The 19376-nt window shown below is 45.8% G+C and overlaps 1 protein-coding gene across 2 annotated transcripts in view; it reads right to left on the bottom strand.

Annotated features, from left to right (window-relative positions):
* Positions 1-19376, bottom strand: part of GET1 (guided entry of tail-anchored proteins factor 1) — a 21016-nt gene extending 1640 nt beyond the window's left edge. Inside the window, exons 1-5 of one of the 2 annotated variants that reach the window (XM_008145699.3) lie at positions 19180-19376; positions 13565-13730; positions 11827-11894; positions 9789-9903; positions 6556-7698 (exon numbers count right to left, since the gene is read on the bottom strand). In XM_008145699.3, the coding sequence (XP_008143921.1) occupies positions 7625-7698; positions 9789-9903; positions 11827-11894; positions 13565-13730; positions 19180-19281 (525 nt within the window). In that variant the 5' untranslated portion in view covers positions 19282-19376 and the 3' untranslated portion in view covers positions 6556-7624. Of the gene's footprint in view, positions 1-6555; positions 7699-9788; positions 9904-11826; positions 11895-13564; positions 13731-19179 lie in introns of those variants that run through there. The other variant, XM_028151895.2, reaches the window with a different exon arrangement.

Raw genomic sequence — 19376 nt, 5'->3', positions numbered from 1 at the left:
CAGGTTCAATTCTAGTCAAGGGCACATGCCCAGGTTGCAGCATCAATCCCCAGTAGGGGGCGTGCAGGAAGCAGCTGATCAGTGATTCTCATCCTTGATGTTTCTATCTCTCTCCCCCTCCCTTCCTTTCTGAAATCAATAAAAAAAAATTTTTTTAATTTAAAGCACATGGGTATAGTGTCCACACAAGTTAGCTTCTCATTCCTAATTAATGTATTATTTACACCTAGAATATTTTATGACTATACAAAAAGGGCTGTACTCTCAATGTTAATCAGTTAACTTGCCTTCATTAATTTTTTTAGATTATATATTTTAGGAGAGAAACATCAATTTATTGTTTCACTTATTTATGCGTTCATTGGTTACTTCCTGCATGTGCCCTGAATGAGAACTGAACCCTCAACCTTGGCTCATCAGTGGACACTGTAACCAACTGAGCTACCTGGCCAGGGCTGCCTTCATTTATTTATAAGAGCAACTTATTTATAATTAGAGGCCTGGTGCACAGATTCATGCACTGGTGGGGTCCCTCGACCTGGCCTGTGAATCTCCCACATCCCGAGGGGTCCTGGATTGTGAGAGGGTGCAGGCCAGGCCGAGGGACCCCACCGATGCACGATCGGGGCAGGGGAGGGATCCTGGGAGGGCTTCAGGGCATGTCCGGCCCCACTGGCCAGTCCCAATTGGCCAGACCCCAGCAGCAAGGTAACCTACCGGTCAGAGCATCTGCCCCCTGGTGGTCAGTGCGTGTCATAGCTATGGGCCAAACAGTCAAATGGTCGCTTAGGCTTTTATATATATACTAGCGTTCCTGTTGCAGGAAAAATCCTGCAATAGGATTTCCTGCTGCACTCTACCCCGCCTCCGCTCCACCCTTGTCGCCCGCCCTGCCTTCTCCTTCAGCCTGCCCGCGTTTCCCTTCGCCCCCGGCCCTGCCTCCACTCCGCCCTTGTCACCCGCCCCGCCATCTCCTCCAGCCCGCCCGCGTTTCCCTTCGCCCCCGGTCCCACCTCCGCTCCACCCTTATTGCCCGCCCTGCCTTCTCCTCCAGCCCGCCCGCATTTCCCTTCGCCTCCGCTCCGCCCTTGTCACCTGCCCCGCCTTCTCCAGCCCGCCTGCGTTTCCCTTCACCCCCAGCCCTGCCTCCGCTCCTCCCTTCTCCTCCCCCCCGCCCCCCTGGCTTGCTTGTTTCTTCGAAGCTTTACTCCCTTCTGCAGCTCTTGGCTTCTTTTGACAGTCTTGATATGCAAATTAGCCGCCATCTTTGTTGGGGTAATTTGCATACTCGTCCTGATTGGTTGGTGGACGTGGCTTGGCTGGTGAGCGTGGCTTAGGTGTAGCGAAGGTGTGGTCAATTTGCATATTTGTCTATTATTAGATTAGATTTAGACCATAGTATTTCCAAGGGTATTTATGGATTGGTGTGTAATATTAACACTTTTAAAAATTGAAAATAAAAAATAAACTTTTAAAAGGAAGTGTAAAAAAGGATGGAGGGAGTATAAGTCATGATGGGAAAAGAATTGTATTTAAAACCAAAGATAAAGACTACAAATGGCACCCTAACCGGTTTGGCTCAGTGGATAGAGCATCTGCCTTCGGACTCAAGGGTCCCAGGTTCGATTCCGGTCAAGGGCATGTACCTTGGTTGCGGGCACATACCCAGTAGGGAGTGAGCAGGAGGCAGCTAATCGATGTTTCTCTCTCATCGATGTTTCTAACTCTCTATCCCTCTCCCTTCCTCTCTGTAAAAAAAAAAAAAAAAATCAATAAAATATATTTTAAAAAGACTACAAATGGCATAAGCTTTGACCTTTATGAAAACTACAGTGGGGAAAAAAGAAGGAAGGAGAGACGGGGGAGGGGGAAGAGAGAACACTTAGAATTCTCATAGGCTTACACAGGGGACTATGCAAATGCACGTGAAATGATTAATTGCCTAGCCCTAAATTCTGAAGACATTTACTTAATATTACAACGTCTACTCCCGACAGCAGATGGAGGAGTTTTCAGGGGATCTTTCGTTAAGCCTACCCACAAAAGCACAATCATAACATTAAATCAGAACTACCTAGAAGTGCTTCTGTAGGGCACTATTTAATAAAAATATAATCTAAGCTTATTACTTTCTAGTCATCTAATTAAGATTATTTTAAAGATATATGCATAAGATAATAAAATGCTAACTTCTATCTCTAAGGAAGGAGATTGTGGTCCATTTTTAATTTATTTTCAGTGTATTTATTTTCAGTGTATTTTCTATGAATTTCTATACTGAATATAGCTGTATAATAGGAAGGAAAAAGTTTTATATAAAAAGAGACCCAGCCTGGCCAGTGTGGCTCAGTGGCTGAGTGTCAACCCATGCACCAGGAGGTCGCTGGTTCGATTCCTGGTCAGGACACATGCCTGGGTTGCAGACTCCATCCCCAGCAGGGGGTGTGCGGGAGGCAACTAACTGATGATGTTTCTCTCATGGATGTTTCTATCTCCCTCTCCCTCTCCCTCTCTCTCTGAATCAATAAAAACATATTTTTTAAAACCTATTTTTATAATAAATATTTTTAATTAAGTCAAGCACCAAAGCATAAATGTTAATATTTGTTAGAAAACAGCATTTCCCCCCGTGTGTTAACATATATACAGCATTTGGCTTATGGAAATAATAACCAGTTTAAATGAAATATTTTAGACACTTGGGTGTAGAAAGTGCTGGAGAATGAAGTACAATTTTACTTTACTGCTACTAAGAGCAACAAGAATCTGATTAAATCTTCCGTTTTCAACACTTAGCATCACTGACCGAAGAAAAGAGACTGACTGAATGGGTTCACAAAACATTTTAAGTTCCAGTGTATTTTAAATGGGAAAAATTTCACTAAGAGAAGTTCTTAAGATTTCAAATTCCTTTTAGTCTGTTCACTGAGAATGAAGGCATATTTTTAAAATATTAAGAAGAAATTCATTTCCTGTACTCTGGTAGACAGGTACTCTGGTGATCCTGCTATAAAAAAGCTGAAAATGCCGTCTGCACTAGCACAGCGGCCGCCAACCTTTCGGACCTCCCGGGCCGCCAGTGGTCTGCGCCACCGGCTGGCAACGCTGCTCCAAAGGTTCCCTTACAAGAAACGTGTTAAACGGATCCACTGGTGAACACCAAGTGAAGCAGGTCCCCAGGGAGGTGGGCAAGCAGAGCTCTGACGTCAACTTTGGCCTGAAGGGCATTTGCCAAAACTGGAGAAGTGAGCATCAGAAAAGCCTCTAGGGCCAAAGCCAAAGAACACCAGCCCAAGCAGAAGCCTGATAGAAGGCTCCTCCCTCAGAACCTGGACAGCCAGGGCCTCGGGCCTCAATCAGCTCAGAAAATTGTCTTAAACCCGGAGACTGTAGCCAGTCCACCCTCACCTGTCTGACAGACTGAAACTGGATTGGTTGATAGACCCTAAAAGTAAAGTTTAAAGAGATCTAGGCTGGAAGTAGCCCAAGCAGTAGAAATACATATCCTTTCTGCAAGAGCCTATCTTTTCTTTTTTTTCTTAATATATATATTGATTTCAGAGAAGGGAGATAGAAACCTCAAAGATGAGAGAGAATCACTGATCAGCTGCCTCCCACATGCCCCCTTACCAGGGATCCAGCCATCGACCCGGCCATGTGCCCTGACCGGGAACTGAATTGTGACCTTCTGGTTCATAGGTGATGCTCAACCACTGAGCCACGCCAGCCGGGCTGGAAGAAGCTATCTTTAACCCAGGCCTCAGGAAATTCCCAGAGAGTTAAACACAAAAAAACTAGGTGCTAAGAGATCCAAGAAGAACAACATAGAAGGACCAGATCTGCAAAGACTTCACCTATTGGAATTATACACAGAAAATAAACGTCTGAAGAAAGAATAGTTTTGGAAAACATGAATTAACCCTTTGCACTCGCTTGCTTTTTTCTCGATTCCTTTATTCTAATGCTAACCGTGTCGAGTCATACTCGACATCCAAGTGCAAAAGGTTAAAAAGAATAAGAATTCAGCATATGTGACAACTCAGAAGACAAATAATTTAAATTAACAAACAGGCTTAACAGCAGATGAGACCAGAATGAAGAGAGTAAAAGGTCTGAAGCACTGATCAGTATGGAAGCAGACAGGAAATAGGAGTTTAGTAGACATGAGGAGAGTAAAAACATTTAACAAGCATCTGTTTCACCCTGGCTGGTTTGGCTCAGCACATAGAGCGTTGCCTGTGGACTGAAGAGTCATGGGTTTGCCGGTCAAGGGCAGGTACTGTGGCTGCAGGCTCAATCCCCAGCCCTGGTCAGGGTGCCTGCGGGAGGCAACCAATCCGTGTGTGTGTGTCTCTCTCTGTCGCTCCCCCTCCCTTACACTCTCTCTAAAAACCAATGGAAAAATATTCTCAGGTGAGGAAAAAAAAATGATTGTGGATTTGTATATAGAAATATTTCCCTGCTTGATTTACCATAAATATACAGGAAACCCAATTGGCATGAAGAGAGCTTTAGATATTTTAAATCAAACAGATGTCCCATCTAAAGCTAGAAACTATACCCAGTATTTTTTAATAGAAACACAAACCTATAGCTATCCTTAAGTATACATAAACATACTAACATTAATACCAGTAATGCCCATTCTGTGGAATCATGGGAGACTTTGCTTCCTTACTCCTTTTCTAGACTCTTCAAGTAGGATTAAAAAAAAAAGCACCAGTTATTGTTTTAGGTACTACTTTCATAATTTAAATTTTTTTATTTTAGCCCTGACTGGTTTGGCTCAGTGGATAGAGCATCGGCCTGCAGACTTAGAGGTCCCAGGTTCGATTCCGGCATGTACCTTGGTTGCAGGCATATCCCCAGTAGGAGGTGTGCAGGAGGCAGCTGGTCGATGTTTCTCTCTCATCGATGTTTCTAACTATCTATCCCTCTTCCTTCCTCTCTGTAAAAAATCAATAAAATTTATTTTTTAAAAAAAATTTATTTTAAAACCACACATATCGCCCTAGCCAGTTTGGCTCAGTGGATAGAGTGTCAGCCTGCGCACCGAAGGTCCCAGGTTCGATTCTGGCCAAGGGCACATGCCTGTGTTGCAGGCTCGATCCCCAGGAGGGGGCGTGCAGGAGGCAGCCGATCAATGATTCTCTCTCATCAATGATGTTTCTATATCTCTCTCCCTCTTCCTTCCTGAAATCAATAAAAATATTTTTAAAGGTAAATAAAACCACACATATCAATATCCATAAATGTATGGGATCATCGGAAGAATCATAAGAAACTGGTAACAGTGGAAAATGGGGTGACACAACAGTAAAAGGGTCAGGAGATTTTTTTTTGGTGTTTTTTATTTATCTTTATTGTTGAAAGTATTATAGATGTCCCCCTTTATCCCCACTGACCCTCTCTATGCCACACCAGCCTCCAATGAACTTTTAAACGTATCCCTTTCTATGTTTTAAATTCAGTACCATGTTTGTTTTTTTCAATCCTCATCTGAGGATATTTTTCCGTTGATTTTTTTTTTTTTTTTTGAGAGTGGAAGGGAAGGAGGAGAGGGAGAGGTAGAGAGAGAGAAACATCAAGGTGAGAGGGACACATCAAATGGTTGCCCCCTGCACCCATCCCAACTGGGCCCAGGGAACGAACCTGCAACCCAGGAACATGCCCTAGACCAGGAATTGAACCCAAGACCCTTAGGTCCACGGGCCAATGCTCTAACCATTGACCACTGGCCAGGGCAATACCAAGTTTATTATCTATTTTAAAACAATTATGTGAAATATGACGAACATTTAAACTTGCCCTACTTAATCTTCATTAACTATTAATGTATGTGGAAAGCGTTCCCAGCTGTGAAATGTAAATCTTTTCCTCTAGCCTCAGTGAAATCTGTCAAAATTGCAGTACTAACTGAGAGGATATATCCTTAGGAGATAAATAAGGGTCTCGTCAGGGAGGCTTGAAACGGATTAGTGTCCCAAGGACGTCCCTGGACGTGTGCACCTGGCCGCTCGATCGGGACTACGAAACGCGTCCAGCTGCCTGCCGCTCACTACCAGTGGGCATCAGACTGTGGCCTCTACGGACCCTGGACCCTGCCAACTTCCCTGTGCTGCTGCCATCTCCCCCTCAGGTTGGCATCTCCCCCTTGTGGCCACGTGTACCCTGTGGTGCCTGACAGGGAAGCTGGAGTCGGATCCTCGCGATGCTGCCCGTAGAAACACAGCTGTGCTCCTCGCTCTGCATCCTCCCTCAAAGCCCCGAGGACCTGCTGCAGGTACGTCTGCACGATCAGGGAACCCGAGACCACCCCAGTCACGATAAGTAAAGTAACACGGCACTTTGTCGTTTCATGGTACAACCAGCAGAAATCACAGGGAGCTCCCTACTGGATCATTAAGGAACACAAGAATATGATCTTTTCAAAACTAGTGATGGAATCTGCTTTAAGGTGCTGCAGCCGACTCGGTTAATGGTTAAAGCCCTCTGCGACTTGTCGGTTACAGACTGGTCCCAGCAAACGCGTGGCTATAAGAAGGAAGTCAGACAAGCACTTGCAAAGATTTTAATTAGTAAAGAAGTGTTTTAAAAATATTTAGCAGAATTATACTTTACGGGCCAAACATGTATCCATTTAAATTCATTTAATCAGGCTTCCTACTTTGTTTTTTAACTTTGTTCCATTCTATGGAGGATAAATATTAAATGCTTATAAATACACTTCATTTGAAATGCTTTAAGTACAAAACACATAATTTAAGCACAAAAACAATATGTAATGATCTCACGAATACATTTATAAAACCCAGAAATGAAAAAATAACAGCTTCAAATAAGGAGATAATACTCCACAAAGACTTGCTCAACAGGTGACATTTTAAACCAAAGGTAAGCACAGGCAATGTCAGTTAGTGTTCTTTTAGTGATACTGCATGAGATTAAAAAACCAATTTTCAAATTCTAGTAGTGATATTAAATTGCTTTCTAATCTGGATTACAAGTAGTATGAAGTCTTTAAAGTACTTAAGTTATGAGAAAATGTTGACTTTCCAATTGGCAATGTGACCTTTAAAATATGCCAAGAGAATGCCCAGCCAGTGTTGCTCAGTGGTTAAGCGTCGACCCATGAACCAGGTCACAGTTCCATTCCTGGTCAGGGCACATGCCCAGGTTTCAGGCTTGATCTCCAATAGGGTTCGTGCATGAGAGGCAGCCAATCGATAATTTTCTCTCATCATTGATGTTTCTATCTCTCTCTCCCTCTCCCTCTCTCTGAAATCAGTTTAAAAAAAAAAATACTTAAAATATGTCAAATGTGCAAATCACAAGTAAAACGTCTAGATGCCTGTAACGTCACGTTTCTTATCACAAACCTGCTGCTTTGCTGGCCAGTACAGAGGGTGACAGACCTCTCTGCCTCCATGACAAGTGTACAAATCTAATTCCTAAAAGAATCTCACGTAAAGTCCAAGAACAGGCAGGTTCATCGACAGAACTAACCTGCGCTCTTTTGTTTCTTAAACAAATAAACAAAAGACAATCAAACAGTATAAGTCAGGTTTTTAACCTAAGTGAAAATTCATTTTTAAAAGTATCAGAGCTGTATTCATCTTCTTTTTCAGCTAAAAGGATGAAGCATAATAGCCACAACTTTGTTACAGACTAAAATCCAACAGGTAATTCCAACACCACCTAAAAATAAAGAAATTCAACGTGAGAGCACACCCAGAGTTCCGCCCACATTCCCCGCCTCTGCGACCTTCATCTCAGAGCAGCGGTTCCCAACGTGGGGCGCACGCCCCACAGGGGGGCGATTCGAGAATGAGTTATTAACAGTGCATTTTTTGCATTTCTTATGGTTCTAGGGGCCTCATATACAGTATATAAATATATATTGTGACATATTTATGCCAGTTCTCTATTATATGTTTTGAAACTTTGCTATTTTTTCATATCACTTCATTTTTTTTTTTTAACAATTTCTTAGTGATTTCTTCCTCAGTACTTCAACTGTCCTTCTGTTCTTTTATTTTTCTCTTTCATGGATGCCATGTTCTTTGGAATCTTGTTTAGACCAAGTTAATGGCCTTTTAGGCTTCCTCCACGTGAATAGGAGTTCACTTTTTGAATAATAAGAATTATATGTCACGGGGACGGGGGGGAATCAGGATTTCAGAGATGCTTAGGTGGGGCATGGGCAAAAAAATGTTGGGAATCACTGTCTTAGAGGAAGTAAGAGTAGTTCCATTCTTTTGGAGCAGTGCTGGGCTAAGACAAAGTTTGTATTTCGTGGGTTCCAATGCATCAGACTTTCGATTAATTCACAGGGCTGCCTTCCTTACTGAGCAGGAATTATACAGAACAATGAGCATTGGTTTGAATTCCTCTTCTCTGCCAAGAAATATGCTTTATTTTTTACGATATTAACAGGCTAGAAGGCCACTCTGTGACATTATTTGGTTTTCCCGTCTCAGAGAGCGTCATGAATGAAGCAATGTTTACCCACACCGGTCTTGTCCCACTGGTCAATGAGAGACAGGCAGACGGGCTGTAAGAGGGGCCAGTGGCTGCTGGCTGCCGGGAAGAGTGGCCTCTTGCACCAGTACTGCCCTCAAGGCTGAGTCCCACAAAGTGGGGGAGGGAAGTGGTTAGAGTGAAATAGCCATTCCTTTTAATTTAGTAATTCACCTCCAGCATTATCACAAATCACAACCAAAAACTGACTGAAAAGGAGGTGTGCTACAGCATTATTCTTGGTAGAAAAAATTAGGACCTAATTTTTAACAGGAAAATTAGTAAATTATGACACATCCAAATGAAGAACAGCTATGCAAGATTCCTTAATAAAAAAACGTTTATTGATATGGGAGAAGGCTTACAATATAAAGTTATAAGGGACAAAAAACTAGACAACCTTAACTATACGAGGGTGGCCCTGGCCGGTTTGGCTCGGTGGATAGAGCATCGGCCTATGGACTCAAGGGTACCGGGTTCGATTCCAGTCAAGGGCATGTACCTTGGTTGCAGGCACGTCCCCGGTGGGGGGTGTGCAGGAGGCAGCTGATCGATGTTTGTCTCATTGATGTTTCTAACTCTCTCCCTCTCCCCTCCTCTCTGTAAAAATCAATAAAATGAAAAGAAAAAACTATACAAGCGTGGGCAAAAGTAGGTCTACAGTTGTTCGAATGGAATATATAATACAAGAATAAACCGTGTTTCATGTAGTCATAACTGTAAACCTACTTTTGCCCACCCCTGTATAAAAATTAATAGAAAAATATAGCACAATCTAAGAGGGGTTATCCATAGCTAATGGGTTTTCTTTCATTTTTCTTTTATTTTTAGTCATCCTACAATGGCATGTACTACTTTTAACATCCACAAGAAATTATCTTTCACATGTAAAAAAAGGACCGAGAGCCATAAATGCCCTCGCAATGCCTAGAATTGAAAAGAGGCTGCAAAACCTGGGAACTAGAAGTAGTGTTTGAATAAGCAGGCTATCAACTGCAGGGATGGGCTTACTGGTTGAGTCCAGAAGCAGACGTGACTTGAGCTCTAGCTCTGCTATTTAACATTTCGGTGACAGCGGACAAGGTAAAGAACTTCTCTGGATCTGCATTTCCTCACGGCCAGCCTTCAAGGCTGAGACACAAAGCCCTACCCCGCCCCTCCAACCTCTCCCCTGGTGAAATGGATGATGAGGTCGAGTTGACTTAACCTACCACACACCTCCTCCTAAGCTCCACAGTCTCCCACTATGTTTCCCAGGAAGCTCTTACCTGCTACTCTAGTGGGAAATGCTACCAGGCGGTCGAGCGGAGTTATCCATTTACTTGGCACCACAGCCACAGGAACAGAATAATACTTCCAAATGAGGGAGACCATCAGGGCCGCCTGCGGAGACACTGTGCTGAGTGCAAACCACCTGCCGCCACGCGGCCAGTCCTCACAGGAAGAAGAGGACGCTCCACAGCGACGACCTCCAGCCCTATCAATCCAGTCCCTGCAGCCCACAGCCGCCGGTAACATATGCAGCTGACCTTGAACAATACGGTGAGCGGCACCGACCCCACAGTCCAAAATCCCAGTGTAACCTTTGACTCCCCAAAAACATAACTACTAATAGCCTACTGCTGACAAACAGCTGACTGGCACATATTTGATGTTATATATATCATATACTGTGTTCTTACAATTAAGCTAGAGAAAAGATATGTCAAGGAAATTATAAGGAAGAGAAAATACAAATATATATTTTATATATTCATGACATACCTTTTTCTTAATATTTTCAATATTTCTAGGCTATTCAGTGGTTCACCTGTGAGTTTTGTCAAACTGTCACAACTCTCCAAAAAAAATTTCCAATATATTTATTGAAAAAAAATCCACATAAAAGTGGACCCATGCAGTTCAAACCCATGTTGTTTGAACATCAACTAAATACACTATTAAATTAGCCGATAAATAACGAAGATTTCCCATAACACAAGTGTTCTTTTCTCACTGAATATCTCTTTTAAATACACAGTACCAGCGACAAAAGCAACCTTAGGCCTCTAGATCCTTGAAAAAGTAGTTAATTCTCCATCCACACTCTAGCGCTGGCCTTCCCATGCAGAAGTGGGCCTCTGCAAGTTTCAATGGTGGGGAGAGAAGAGATGCTCTCTCTCCCCTTTCCCCAGCAGCATTCCCTCAAGTTGTCTTCTGTCCCCTCTGGCCCTGAATATGTCACTCAAATATGCCCTGAAAGAGGGCCTCCAGCACTGGCCGGGTCTCAGTTTGTTAGAGCATTGTCCCAACATCCAGGGTGGGGACCGTCCAGCCCTCGGGCCATGTAAGACCAGCACAATCATGTGGTCTGGCCCTATGAAGGCATCGGGGTGAGTTAATTAAATGTCTGACCACATACAGCAGGCTAATTTTTAAGTCGATAATTTTGTATGGCCCCGAAAGATGTTATAAATATCCCAATGGCCCTTGGCAGGAAAAGGTCCCCACACCTGCAATACGCCAAGATTGTGGGTTCGATCCCCAGTCAGGGTACATACAAGAAGCAACCAATGAATCCATAAATAACTGGAACAACAAGTCGATGTCTCTGACTCTGTCTGTCTCTCTCTCCTTCTCTCTCTCTCTCAAATCAATAATTTTTTTTTTTTTTAATAAAAAGAGGGCCTCTGGCTTAACTTCAGTCCCTGGAAAAACCTATCTCACCTCAGTGACAGCGCCTCAGGATCAATGTACTTACTATAACCAAATAGCCTGAGTCCTTTACCCCAGTCCACATCATTCATAACACTGAACCTCAGAGACCATTTAAAGCAGCCATAGCAGATCCGCAACCTCAGGGTAAAGCAAGTAAAAGTCCCCCCATAAGAAAGTTGTGAGTCAGTGGTGCTGGACTTTAATGACAATAACGGGTTCCCTACCTGGAGAGCAGACAGTCACTTACCCGTCTGTATACCATGTAGGAAGCCACAGCCAAAATCACTGACCATCTCAGAAAACACAATTTCTAAGTAAACTTCTTTCACTTCATCCCCCAGCCTCCCAAACCTGCGCTGGAGTAAAGGCCACATCAAGAACTCCAGAGGAGTGGCTTAGGCGTTCATTTGCTTAAAAATCCCAAGAGTTAACAACACTAATCAAGAGAAAGCCTTTATGTCTAACTGATAAATTCAGAGTGTTCGGAGTTACATGCCTGCAGGACACTCAGCACAGCAGCTGAAGGTAAAAACCTGGATTCCAGGGGCTGAAGTGGGGCAAAGTCCATTACCAACTTTAATGACCCCAGTGACACAACAGGACACTTACCTGCAATATGTAGAAAGCAACACTCATAACCCACTTTATCTTGGCCAACTGAGCTGTCCGTGCTTTCACTGAAAGGAAAAACAAGATGAAATGATTATATCAGCCCAAAAAAGAGAAGAAAATACTCAAATATACAGAAGTGCTATTTTGTCTCACAAGATATTGTCTAATTATGCATGTAAATATAAAATAGAATGTCTTACATCGCCCACTATGCTATTATTTAAAATAGAGCTCGGCCAAAGTGGCTCAGTGGTTGAGCATCAACCTATGAACCAGGAGGTCACAGTTCAATTCCCAGTTAGGGCACAAGCCCGGGTTGCAGGCTTGACCCCAGTGTGGGGCATGTAGGAAGCAGCTAATCAATGATTCCCCCTCATCATTGATGTTTCTATCTCTCTCTCCCTCTCCCTTCCTCTCTGAAATCAATAAAATTATTTTTCAAACATTAAAAATAAAATAGAATCACACACAGATTGGGAAATGTGCAGCTTTAATTTAAAAAAAACCCTTAAAGCTATTCATCTAGCTTCACTGGTGTGGCTCAATAGTTGAGCATCAACCTATGAACCAGGAGGTCACAGTTCAATTCCCAGTCAGAGCACATGCCCAGGTTGCTGGCTCGATCCCCAGTCTGAGGCATGCAGGAGGCAGCCAATCAATGATTCTCTCTCATCTCTGATGTTTCTATCTCTCTCCCCCTCTCTCTTCCTCTCTGAAATCAATATATTTTTTAGAAAAAGCTATTCATCTAAATCAGAGATTCTTTTCACAATGCACTTACCAATCAATAGGACTAAAGGTTCTTCCCCAATTCCCCGGTCTACACTGTACACTAATCCATAAGGGAGGCGAATTGCCTGGGCGCTGGGAAGGCCCCTCTGCCTGTTTTACTAGCCATGCAGACGGCTCTCTCACAGTGCATGCTCTCAGCACACAGGCTGCCCTGTGAAAATCATTGTCATCACAGCAGACTGTTAGGGACAGTGGCAAACATCAAAATGAGGAAGACCTGAGCCCTAGCCTGAGTCTACACTCGGATAGCACTTTTTAGAGAACAGAATAAGAAAGGCCCTGAGACCCTAGCCGGTTTGGCTCAGTGGATAGAGCATTGGCCTGCAGACTAAAGGGTCCCGGGTTCAATTCCAGTTAAGGGCACATGCCCAGGTTGCGGGCTCGATTCCCACTAGGGGGCATGCAGGAGGCAGCCAATCGATGATTCCCTCTCATCATTGGTGTTTCTACCTCTCTCTCCTTCTCCCTTCCTCTCTGAAATCAATAAAAATATATTTTTGAAAAAAGAAAGAAAGCCCCTGAGTATCCACTGTAAGATTCTTTTCTAGGCTTCTCTCAGAAAAGTGTTGAATTTGAAAATGACAACCTATCAAGTTGGCTCTGAAGAAACTCTAAGAGTATCCTGAATGTTTCTGTTAGAAAGCAAAGGTTCACCAGCAAAATAAAGAGAAAGTAAAGTAATTATTATTATTGGGTTTCTTCTAGACAACTTCAAAGTTTATAACAACATTTAGAACATCCAAGAATCAGTGCATGTATTCTACGAATCCTTAGAGAAAAGATTTTTCTATGAATCAGCTCTTATGAAGCTTTCCAAAAACTACAAATGAAAACAGTACCATGAGGGGAGCATTTGAGGTCTTGCTTCCCGGCAATGTCATCAGTTTGGCTCAAATAAACTCTTAGAAAAATTCAAAACAAAACAAAACAAAACAAACTGCACCATGAGTTTTGAGCTTATCTGTCATCTTGTTGATCTTCCTTTCCAGCCTGGCATATCTGGCGAACTCGTCCATCATGTTGACAGTGGAAAGTTCCTGCTTCATGTCCTGGATCTCTGCTCTCATCTGAGACTCCTGCTCTGCATCCTTCTGCAGCACCCTGGACATCTGGTGGAGTGGACGCAGGGGTCAGCGCCTTTCCACCTGGGGTACAATTCTTCCTCGCCTCCACCATCCTACCTGCTGCCTCTCTCTCCTGGGCTGGCTGCCCTTCACCTAGAGAGCCAGCCTCTGCTGCCTGGTCCTGCTCCCTACAGCCAAAACATAAAACCTCCCTTCCGCCCAGCCAGCGTGGCTCAGTGTTTGAGAGTCGACGTATGACCTAGGAGGTCAGGGTTCGATTCCTGGTCAGGGCACATGCCTGGGTTGTGGGGCGTGCAGGAGGCAGCCAATCAATGATTCTCTCATCATTGATGTTTCTATCTCTCTCCCTCTCCCTTCCTCTCTGAAATCAATAAAAATATATTTAAAAAAATAAAAATCCTCCCTGTGATTTGAATCGCTATTCTCATTACATTTTTCCTTTTGAAGACATGCCAATGGATTGCTATGGTACAAATATGTGTATCTTTCACTATAACTATAAAATCGGAACCATAAAATAAAAACTGTTCCCATTCCCGGAGCTGCCCTCCCTGAAGAATCCAGCCCTAAGTTAGGTAGGCAGCAGGGTGCGGGCGCAGAGTGCCACTGAGGAGGACTCAGAGCCCAAGCACAGTGAGAGGGCATTCCTGCAAAGGGGCACCCTGCTAGAAGGGGCCGGGGGAGGGGGGTCAGAGCCAAGCATAGTGCTACGGGGGTCTCCAGAACGCGCAGCCCGATGTGGGAGTCAGAGAAGGAGCAGGGTAAGGGGCACATAGGTGGTAAGAGGAAGGTACCCAACCAAACACTAGCAGAGCCCAAGAGGCATCCGTTCTCGACAGGGGGTGGCAGTGGAAGGGTAGTTATAAAGGATTCCTCAAATAAACATATTAAGGATAAGGGGAGCCAGTTTTTGCACCGTCAGGCCTCGGGCGCCTGCGCAGAACAAGCGACTCGCTGGGTCCCTCACGCCGCCCTCCACCACTGGGTGAGTCATGCGGCGCCTGCGCAGTGCACACCACTCGCGGAGACCCTCACCCCGCCCTCCACCGTGTCAGTCCTGGGGCGCCTGCGCAGTGCACACTGCTTGCAGAGACCTCAGCGCCCAGTGCCGCGCAGTCCTGGGGCGCCTGCGCAGTGCGCCTCCTGTACCCCACGCAGACTGGGTGCTCAAGAAGTCCCCCTCCTCCTCGGCCGCCTTTGACTAAAGCAAGTCTTGCAAAATGAACGAGGTCCCCTCATCCATGTGTCCTGTGACCAGCTGGAAGGGAAAAAAGCAAGAGCTCGCAGGAAAATTCCAAGTCAACACCAGGGACTGGGCAGTGATGGGAACCTTTTGAGCTTGGTGTGTCAAACTTCGCCAAAAAACTGAGCATAACTCGGGTAGTGTGTCATTTTGAGGAAAAAACATTATTTCGCAAATGTTTCATCCTCAGGAGCAGCAAATGTTTCATCCTCAGGAGCAGCAAATGTTTCATCCTTGGCATGCGGCCGCCTCAGCGGCTGCGTGTCATCAGAAATGGCTATGCGTGTCAGTGCTGACACGCGTGTCATAGGTTCGCCATCACTGGACCAGGGTGTCCTTATCCAAGCACGCATCCCATCCCAATAATCGGCTGAGATCCCCACCCAGGACCTTGCAAGGCTTTGCTGGGCAGAGGATTCCCGACATTAGCATTCCTCAAGGGCTCGGGCCAGGGGGCCAGCCAGCCGCTCAGCCAGTGGGATGGTGCACCCCTCCCTTGCTTCTGGCTGAACGGAAACCATCAGAAACATTGCAAGAAGGTTATGATCTGAAGTTCAGGGGTGTGGCCCATTCCCAATCCAACTCTTCCTCCTAGGAGCCGTTCCCACGTGGGTCCTAAATCAGCCTGTGATGGTGCAGCACTTTACCTACGTGGGGCCAGTACATTCCTTACAGCTGTGCACTGACCCTCAGCACCAACCCAGCGACCAGGTGGAGCAACAGGGCTGGACACTAAGAAAACCTGAAGCTGGCTAACAATCCCGACCAATAGTGCCATAACCAAGGGGAAAGAGATTTAAGAAAGCTAACCAGTTTGAGTTTAGAAAGGGTATAGAGCCTGTAAGAAGCAGCACTGATGTGACACAGGTCCAAGGTCAAACCAAATCCTCTTTCATCTAAAATGATGAACAGCCACCCGTACAGGGCAGCAGCTCACCCGAGTCCAGACTGCAGCAATAACCTCTTGTGACAGTGTATGGTGTAGGCATGGTGAAGAAGCCTGACATAACCGGTCTTATTTATAGCCCCTGGCATACCCCACATACACACTTCAACTCCCCCCTCAGCTAAGGAGCAATTACAAACAATTCAGAGAGGAACGTAAAACACAGCCTCTGAGAACTGAGATTAGTTGCATGTGGCTCCAGCATGAGGTGAAATGGGATGGGGTACATAGGAAGAATGGAGGAAAAATGAAAGATGAACAGTAACCCCACAAAATGGAAGACAACATCTGCAAATCATGTGGAATAAAGAGTTCATATCCAGAATATATAAAGTACTCCTAATTCAACAACAGAAAAAAACAAAACAGCCCTCACTCCTGCTGTGGGCCTACAGAGGGCGCTCTTCCCCTGGGGACAGCTCGTGGTGCCCAATTTAAAAATGGCGTAAGGGCTTGAATAGACATTTCTCTAAAGAAGAGATACAAATGGCCATAAGCACAAGAAATGATGTCCCATATCACTAATCGTAAGGAAAAATGTAAATCAAAACCACAATGAGCCGAAACCGGTTTGGCTCAGTGGATAGAGCGTCGGCCTGCGGACTCAGGGGTCCCAGGTTCGATTCTAGTCAAGGGCATGTACCTTGGTTGCGGGCACATCCCCAGTGGGGGGTGTGCAGGAGACAGCTGATCGATGTTTCTAACTCTTTATCCCTCTCCCTTCCTCTCTGTAAAAAATCAATACAATATATTTAAAAAAAAACAAAACACAATGATATACCATTTTGCACCTACTGGGATGGCAATTCTCAAAGCAACAACCTAACATGACAAGTGGTGGAGAATGTGCAGTGCTGGTGAGAACGTAAATGGTGCAGCTGCTGTGAAAAGTAGAAGGGTTGTTTCTCCAAAAAATTCAATGTGGAGTTATCATATGATCCCGCAACTCCAATTCCCAAAAGAATTGACAACAGAGACTCGCACAGATATTTGTACACCAGTTCTACCAGCACTACTCACAATAGCCAAAAGGTGAAACAACCCCAATGTCCATCTAAAGATGAACAGGTAAACACAATGTAGGACATACATGTAATGGGCTAATATTCAGCCTCAAAAAGGAATGCAATCCTAACACTCACTACAAGGAAGAACCCTAAAGACATTATGATACGCAAAATAAGCCAGTCACAAAATGACAAATACTGTACTATTTCATTTATATGAGGTACTGGGAGTCGTCAAATTCATAGAGACCGAAAGTAGAATGGTGGGTGCCAGGAAGAGAGAGAATAGGAGTTAGTGTTTAATGGATATAGTTTCAGTTTAGGAAGATGAAAAACTTCTGGAGATGGATGGTGGTGATAGCTGCACAACCATGTGAATGGACTTAATGCCACTGAACTTTACACCTAAAAATGGTTAAAATTATTATATATATACTAGAGGCCCAGTGCAGGAAATTCATGCATGGGGGCGGGGGGGAGGTATCCCTCAGCCTGGCCTGCACCCACTCCAATCCGAGACCCCTTGGGGGATGTCCGACTGCCTCTCGCAATCCAGGACTGCTGGCTCCTAACCGCTCACCTGCCTGCCTGCCTGATCAGCTCTAACTGCTCCCCTGCTGGCCTGATTGCCCCTAACTGCCTCTGCCTCGCCCCACACCGAGCAGCAGGCGCAGGCACAGCCGCTGGCACCCAGGACTGCGGGGTGGGCAGCTTGTCCCTCCCGGGCCACAGCCTAACTGGTCCCCATTCCTCTCTCCCGAGCTCATTTGTGCCTGGCTGGTCCCCATGCCTCTCTCCCCAGTGTTGAGTGTCTGAGCCATTATGGCGTGAGGACTTGAAGACCATTTGCATATTAGCTCTTTATTACATAGGAGGATGTATGGATCACCATAATTTTTTAAATATATATTTTATTGATTTTTTACAGAGAGAAGGGAGAGGAATAGAGAGTTAGAAACATCGATCAGCTGCCTCCTGCACACCCCCCAACGGGGATGTGCCCGCAACCAAGGTACATGCCCTTGACCGGAATTGAACCTGGGACCCTTCAGTCCGCAGGCCAACACTCTATCCACTGAGCCAAACCAGTTAGGGCGTAATTTTTTTTAAAGAAGAAAAATGGCCAGGAGCCAGCTCTTCAAGAGTCTGCAATTTTAAGAACTTGGGACATCATCTTAAAGACTAAGCAGCATCAGGAAAGATTCTGAATGGGCGCTAAGAGAAGTCTCTGTGCCTCAGAACAGTAGGGCCTCGGGCAATACACAAAACAAGCACTCAAGTGAATACTGACAGAACAAAACACAAAGAAGCAGAAATCCTGCCTAGTCTTAAATACCCATCACCAGCAGCAATTTGTATCAGGAGAGAAAAGCAGGGAGAACTGAGTTTCCAGAATAATGCTGCAACCCTGCACCCAATGTTCAAGGTCTCAGTCCGGGTCAGACAGCCCCTCACTCCCACTGTGGGCAAATAGAGGGCGCCCTTCCCCAGGGAACAGCTCAGGTTTCTCCCACACATTCCCCATCCAAGTTGCCACGGTAGCCCCCATTCATGCTCCGGGAGGAGCAGAAGGAAGAGAATCACAAAACAAGGCTCAAACTTCCGCCCCAACAGTCACTAACTGGATGACTATCTGAGTCAGACTCCTCTGGGAGGTCAAGGAAGAGGGGACGACATGCACCTCTCTCCGCAGCCGTGACAGCTGGACACGAGGTAATGTACGCGCCTTGGCAAGGTGCCCCGCTGAGACAGTGCTCCCCGGCGCCCGGCGCTGCCCTGAAGAAAGGTGGCATCACCCCATCCTGAGGTTCTCGGTCCACACTGTCAACTACCCCACCCCTCAGAATGGGGCTCCTGCACCCTTAGATCCATCTCTCCGGGACCTGCGAGAAGGCCGAGGCCTCCGGCAACCCCTGGGCGCCGCGTTGCTCCGGGCACTGTCCCCCTAGCAGCCGAGGGCTGCCGGATGCCTCCAGAGACGGGGAAATAACGGAAATGAGTGCGGGGAGTCGGGCGGGGGGTGGGGGGGACACTAAGAACGCCCAACCTGAACATTGCTGCCGCCTGAAAACGTGGCCAAGTGCTGCCAGGTGTTTCTTTTACGTGTGTATGTATGTATTTGAGTATTTCTTAAAACACAGAAGGGTCCAACCAAGACGCTTCTGCGGGCCGAATGCGGCCATCACGCGGCCAGTCTGAGACCCCCGTGTCCACGCCCGGTTCGGCGGGACTGAGGCCGCGACCCACCGGCCCCTGGAAGGCGAGGCAGCCACTTACGAAGGAGGAGAAGGACGGGAGGAGGATCCTGAGGACATTGCACCCAAACACGAAGCAGAGCACCAGCAGCCACGCCCAGTGGTCGGCCTCCACGGCGCTCATCCCGGACGCTGCCTGCAGCGTGAGCTCCGCTCCAGCGGACGCCGGGGACCCAGCCGGCGGCGCTCGCACCCGCGCCTGCGCACTGAGGCCGCTGC

This window comes from Eptesicus fuscus, chromosome 3 (genome assembly GCF_027574615.1).
Source record: "Eptesicus fuscus isolate TK198812 chromosome 3, DD_ASM_mEF_20220401, whole genome shotgun sequence".
Taxonomy (NCBI): Eukaryota; Metazoa; Chordata; class Mammalia; order Chiroptera; family Vespertilionidae; genus Eptesicus; species Eptesicus fuscus.
Note: the sequence above shows the minus strand (reverse complement) of the source record. Positions and strands in the feature narration are given on the sequence as shown.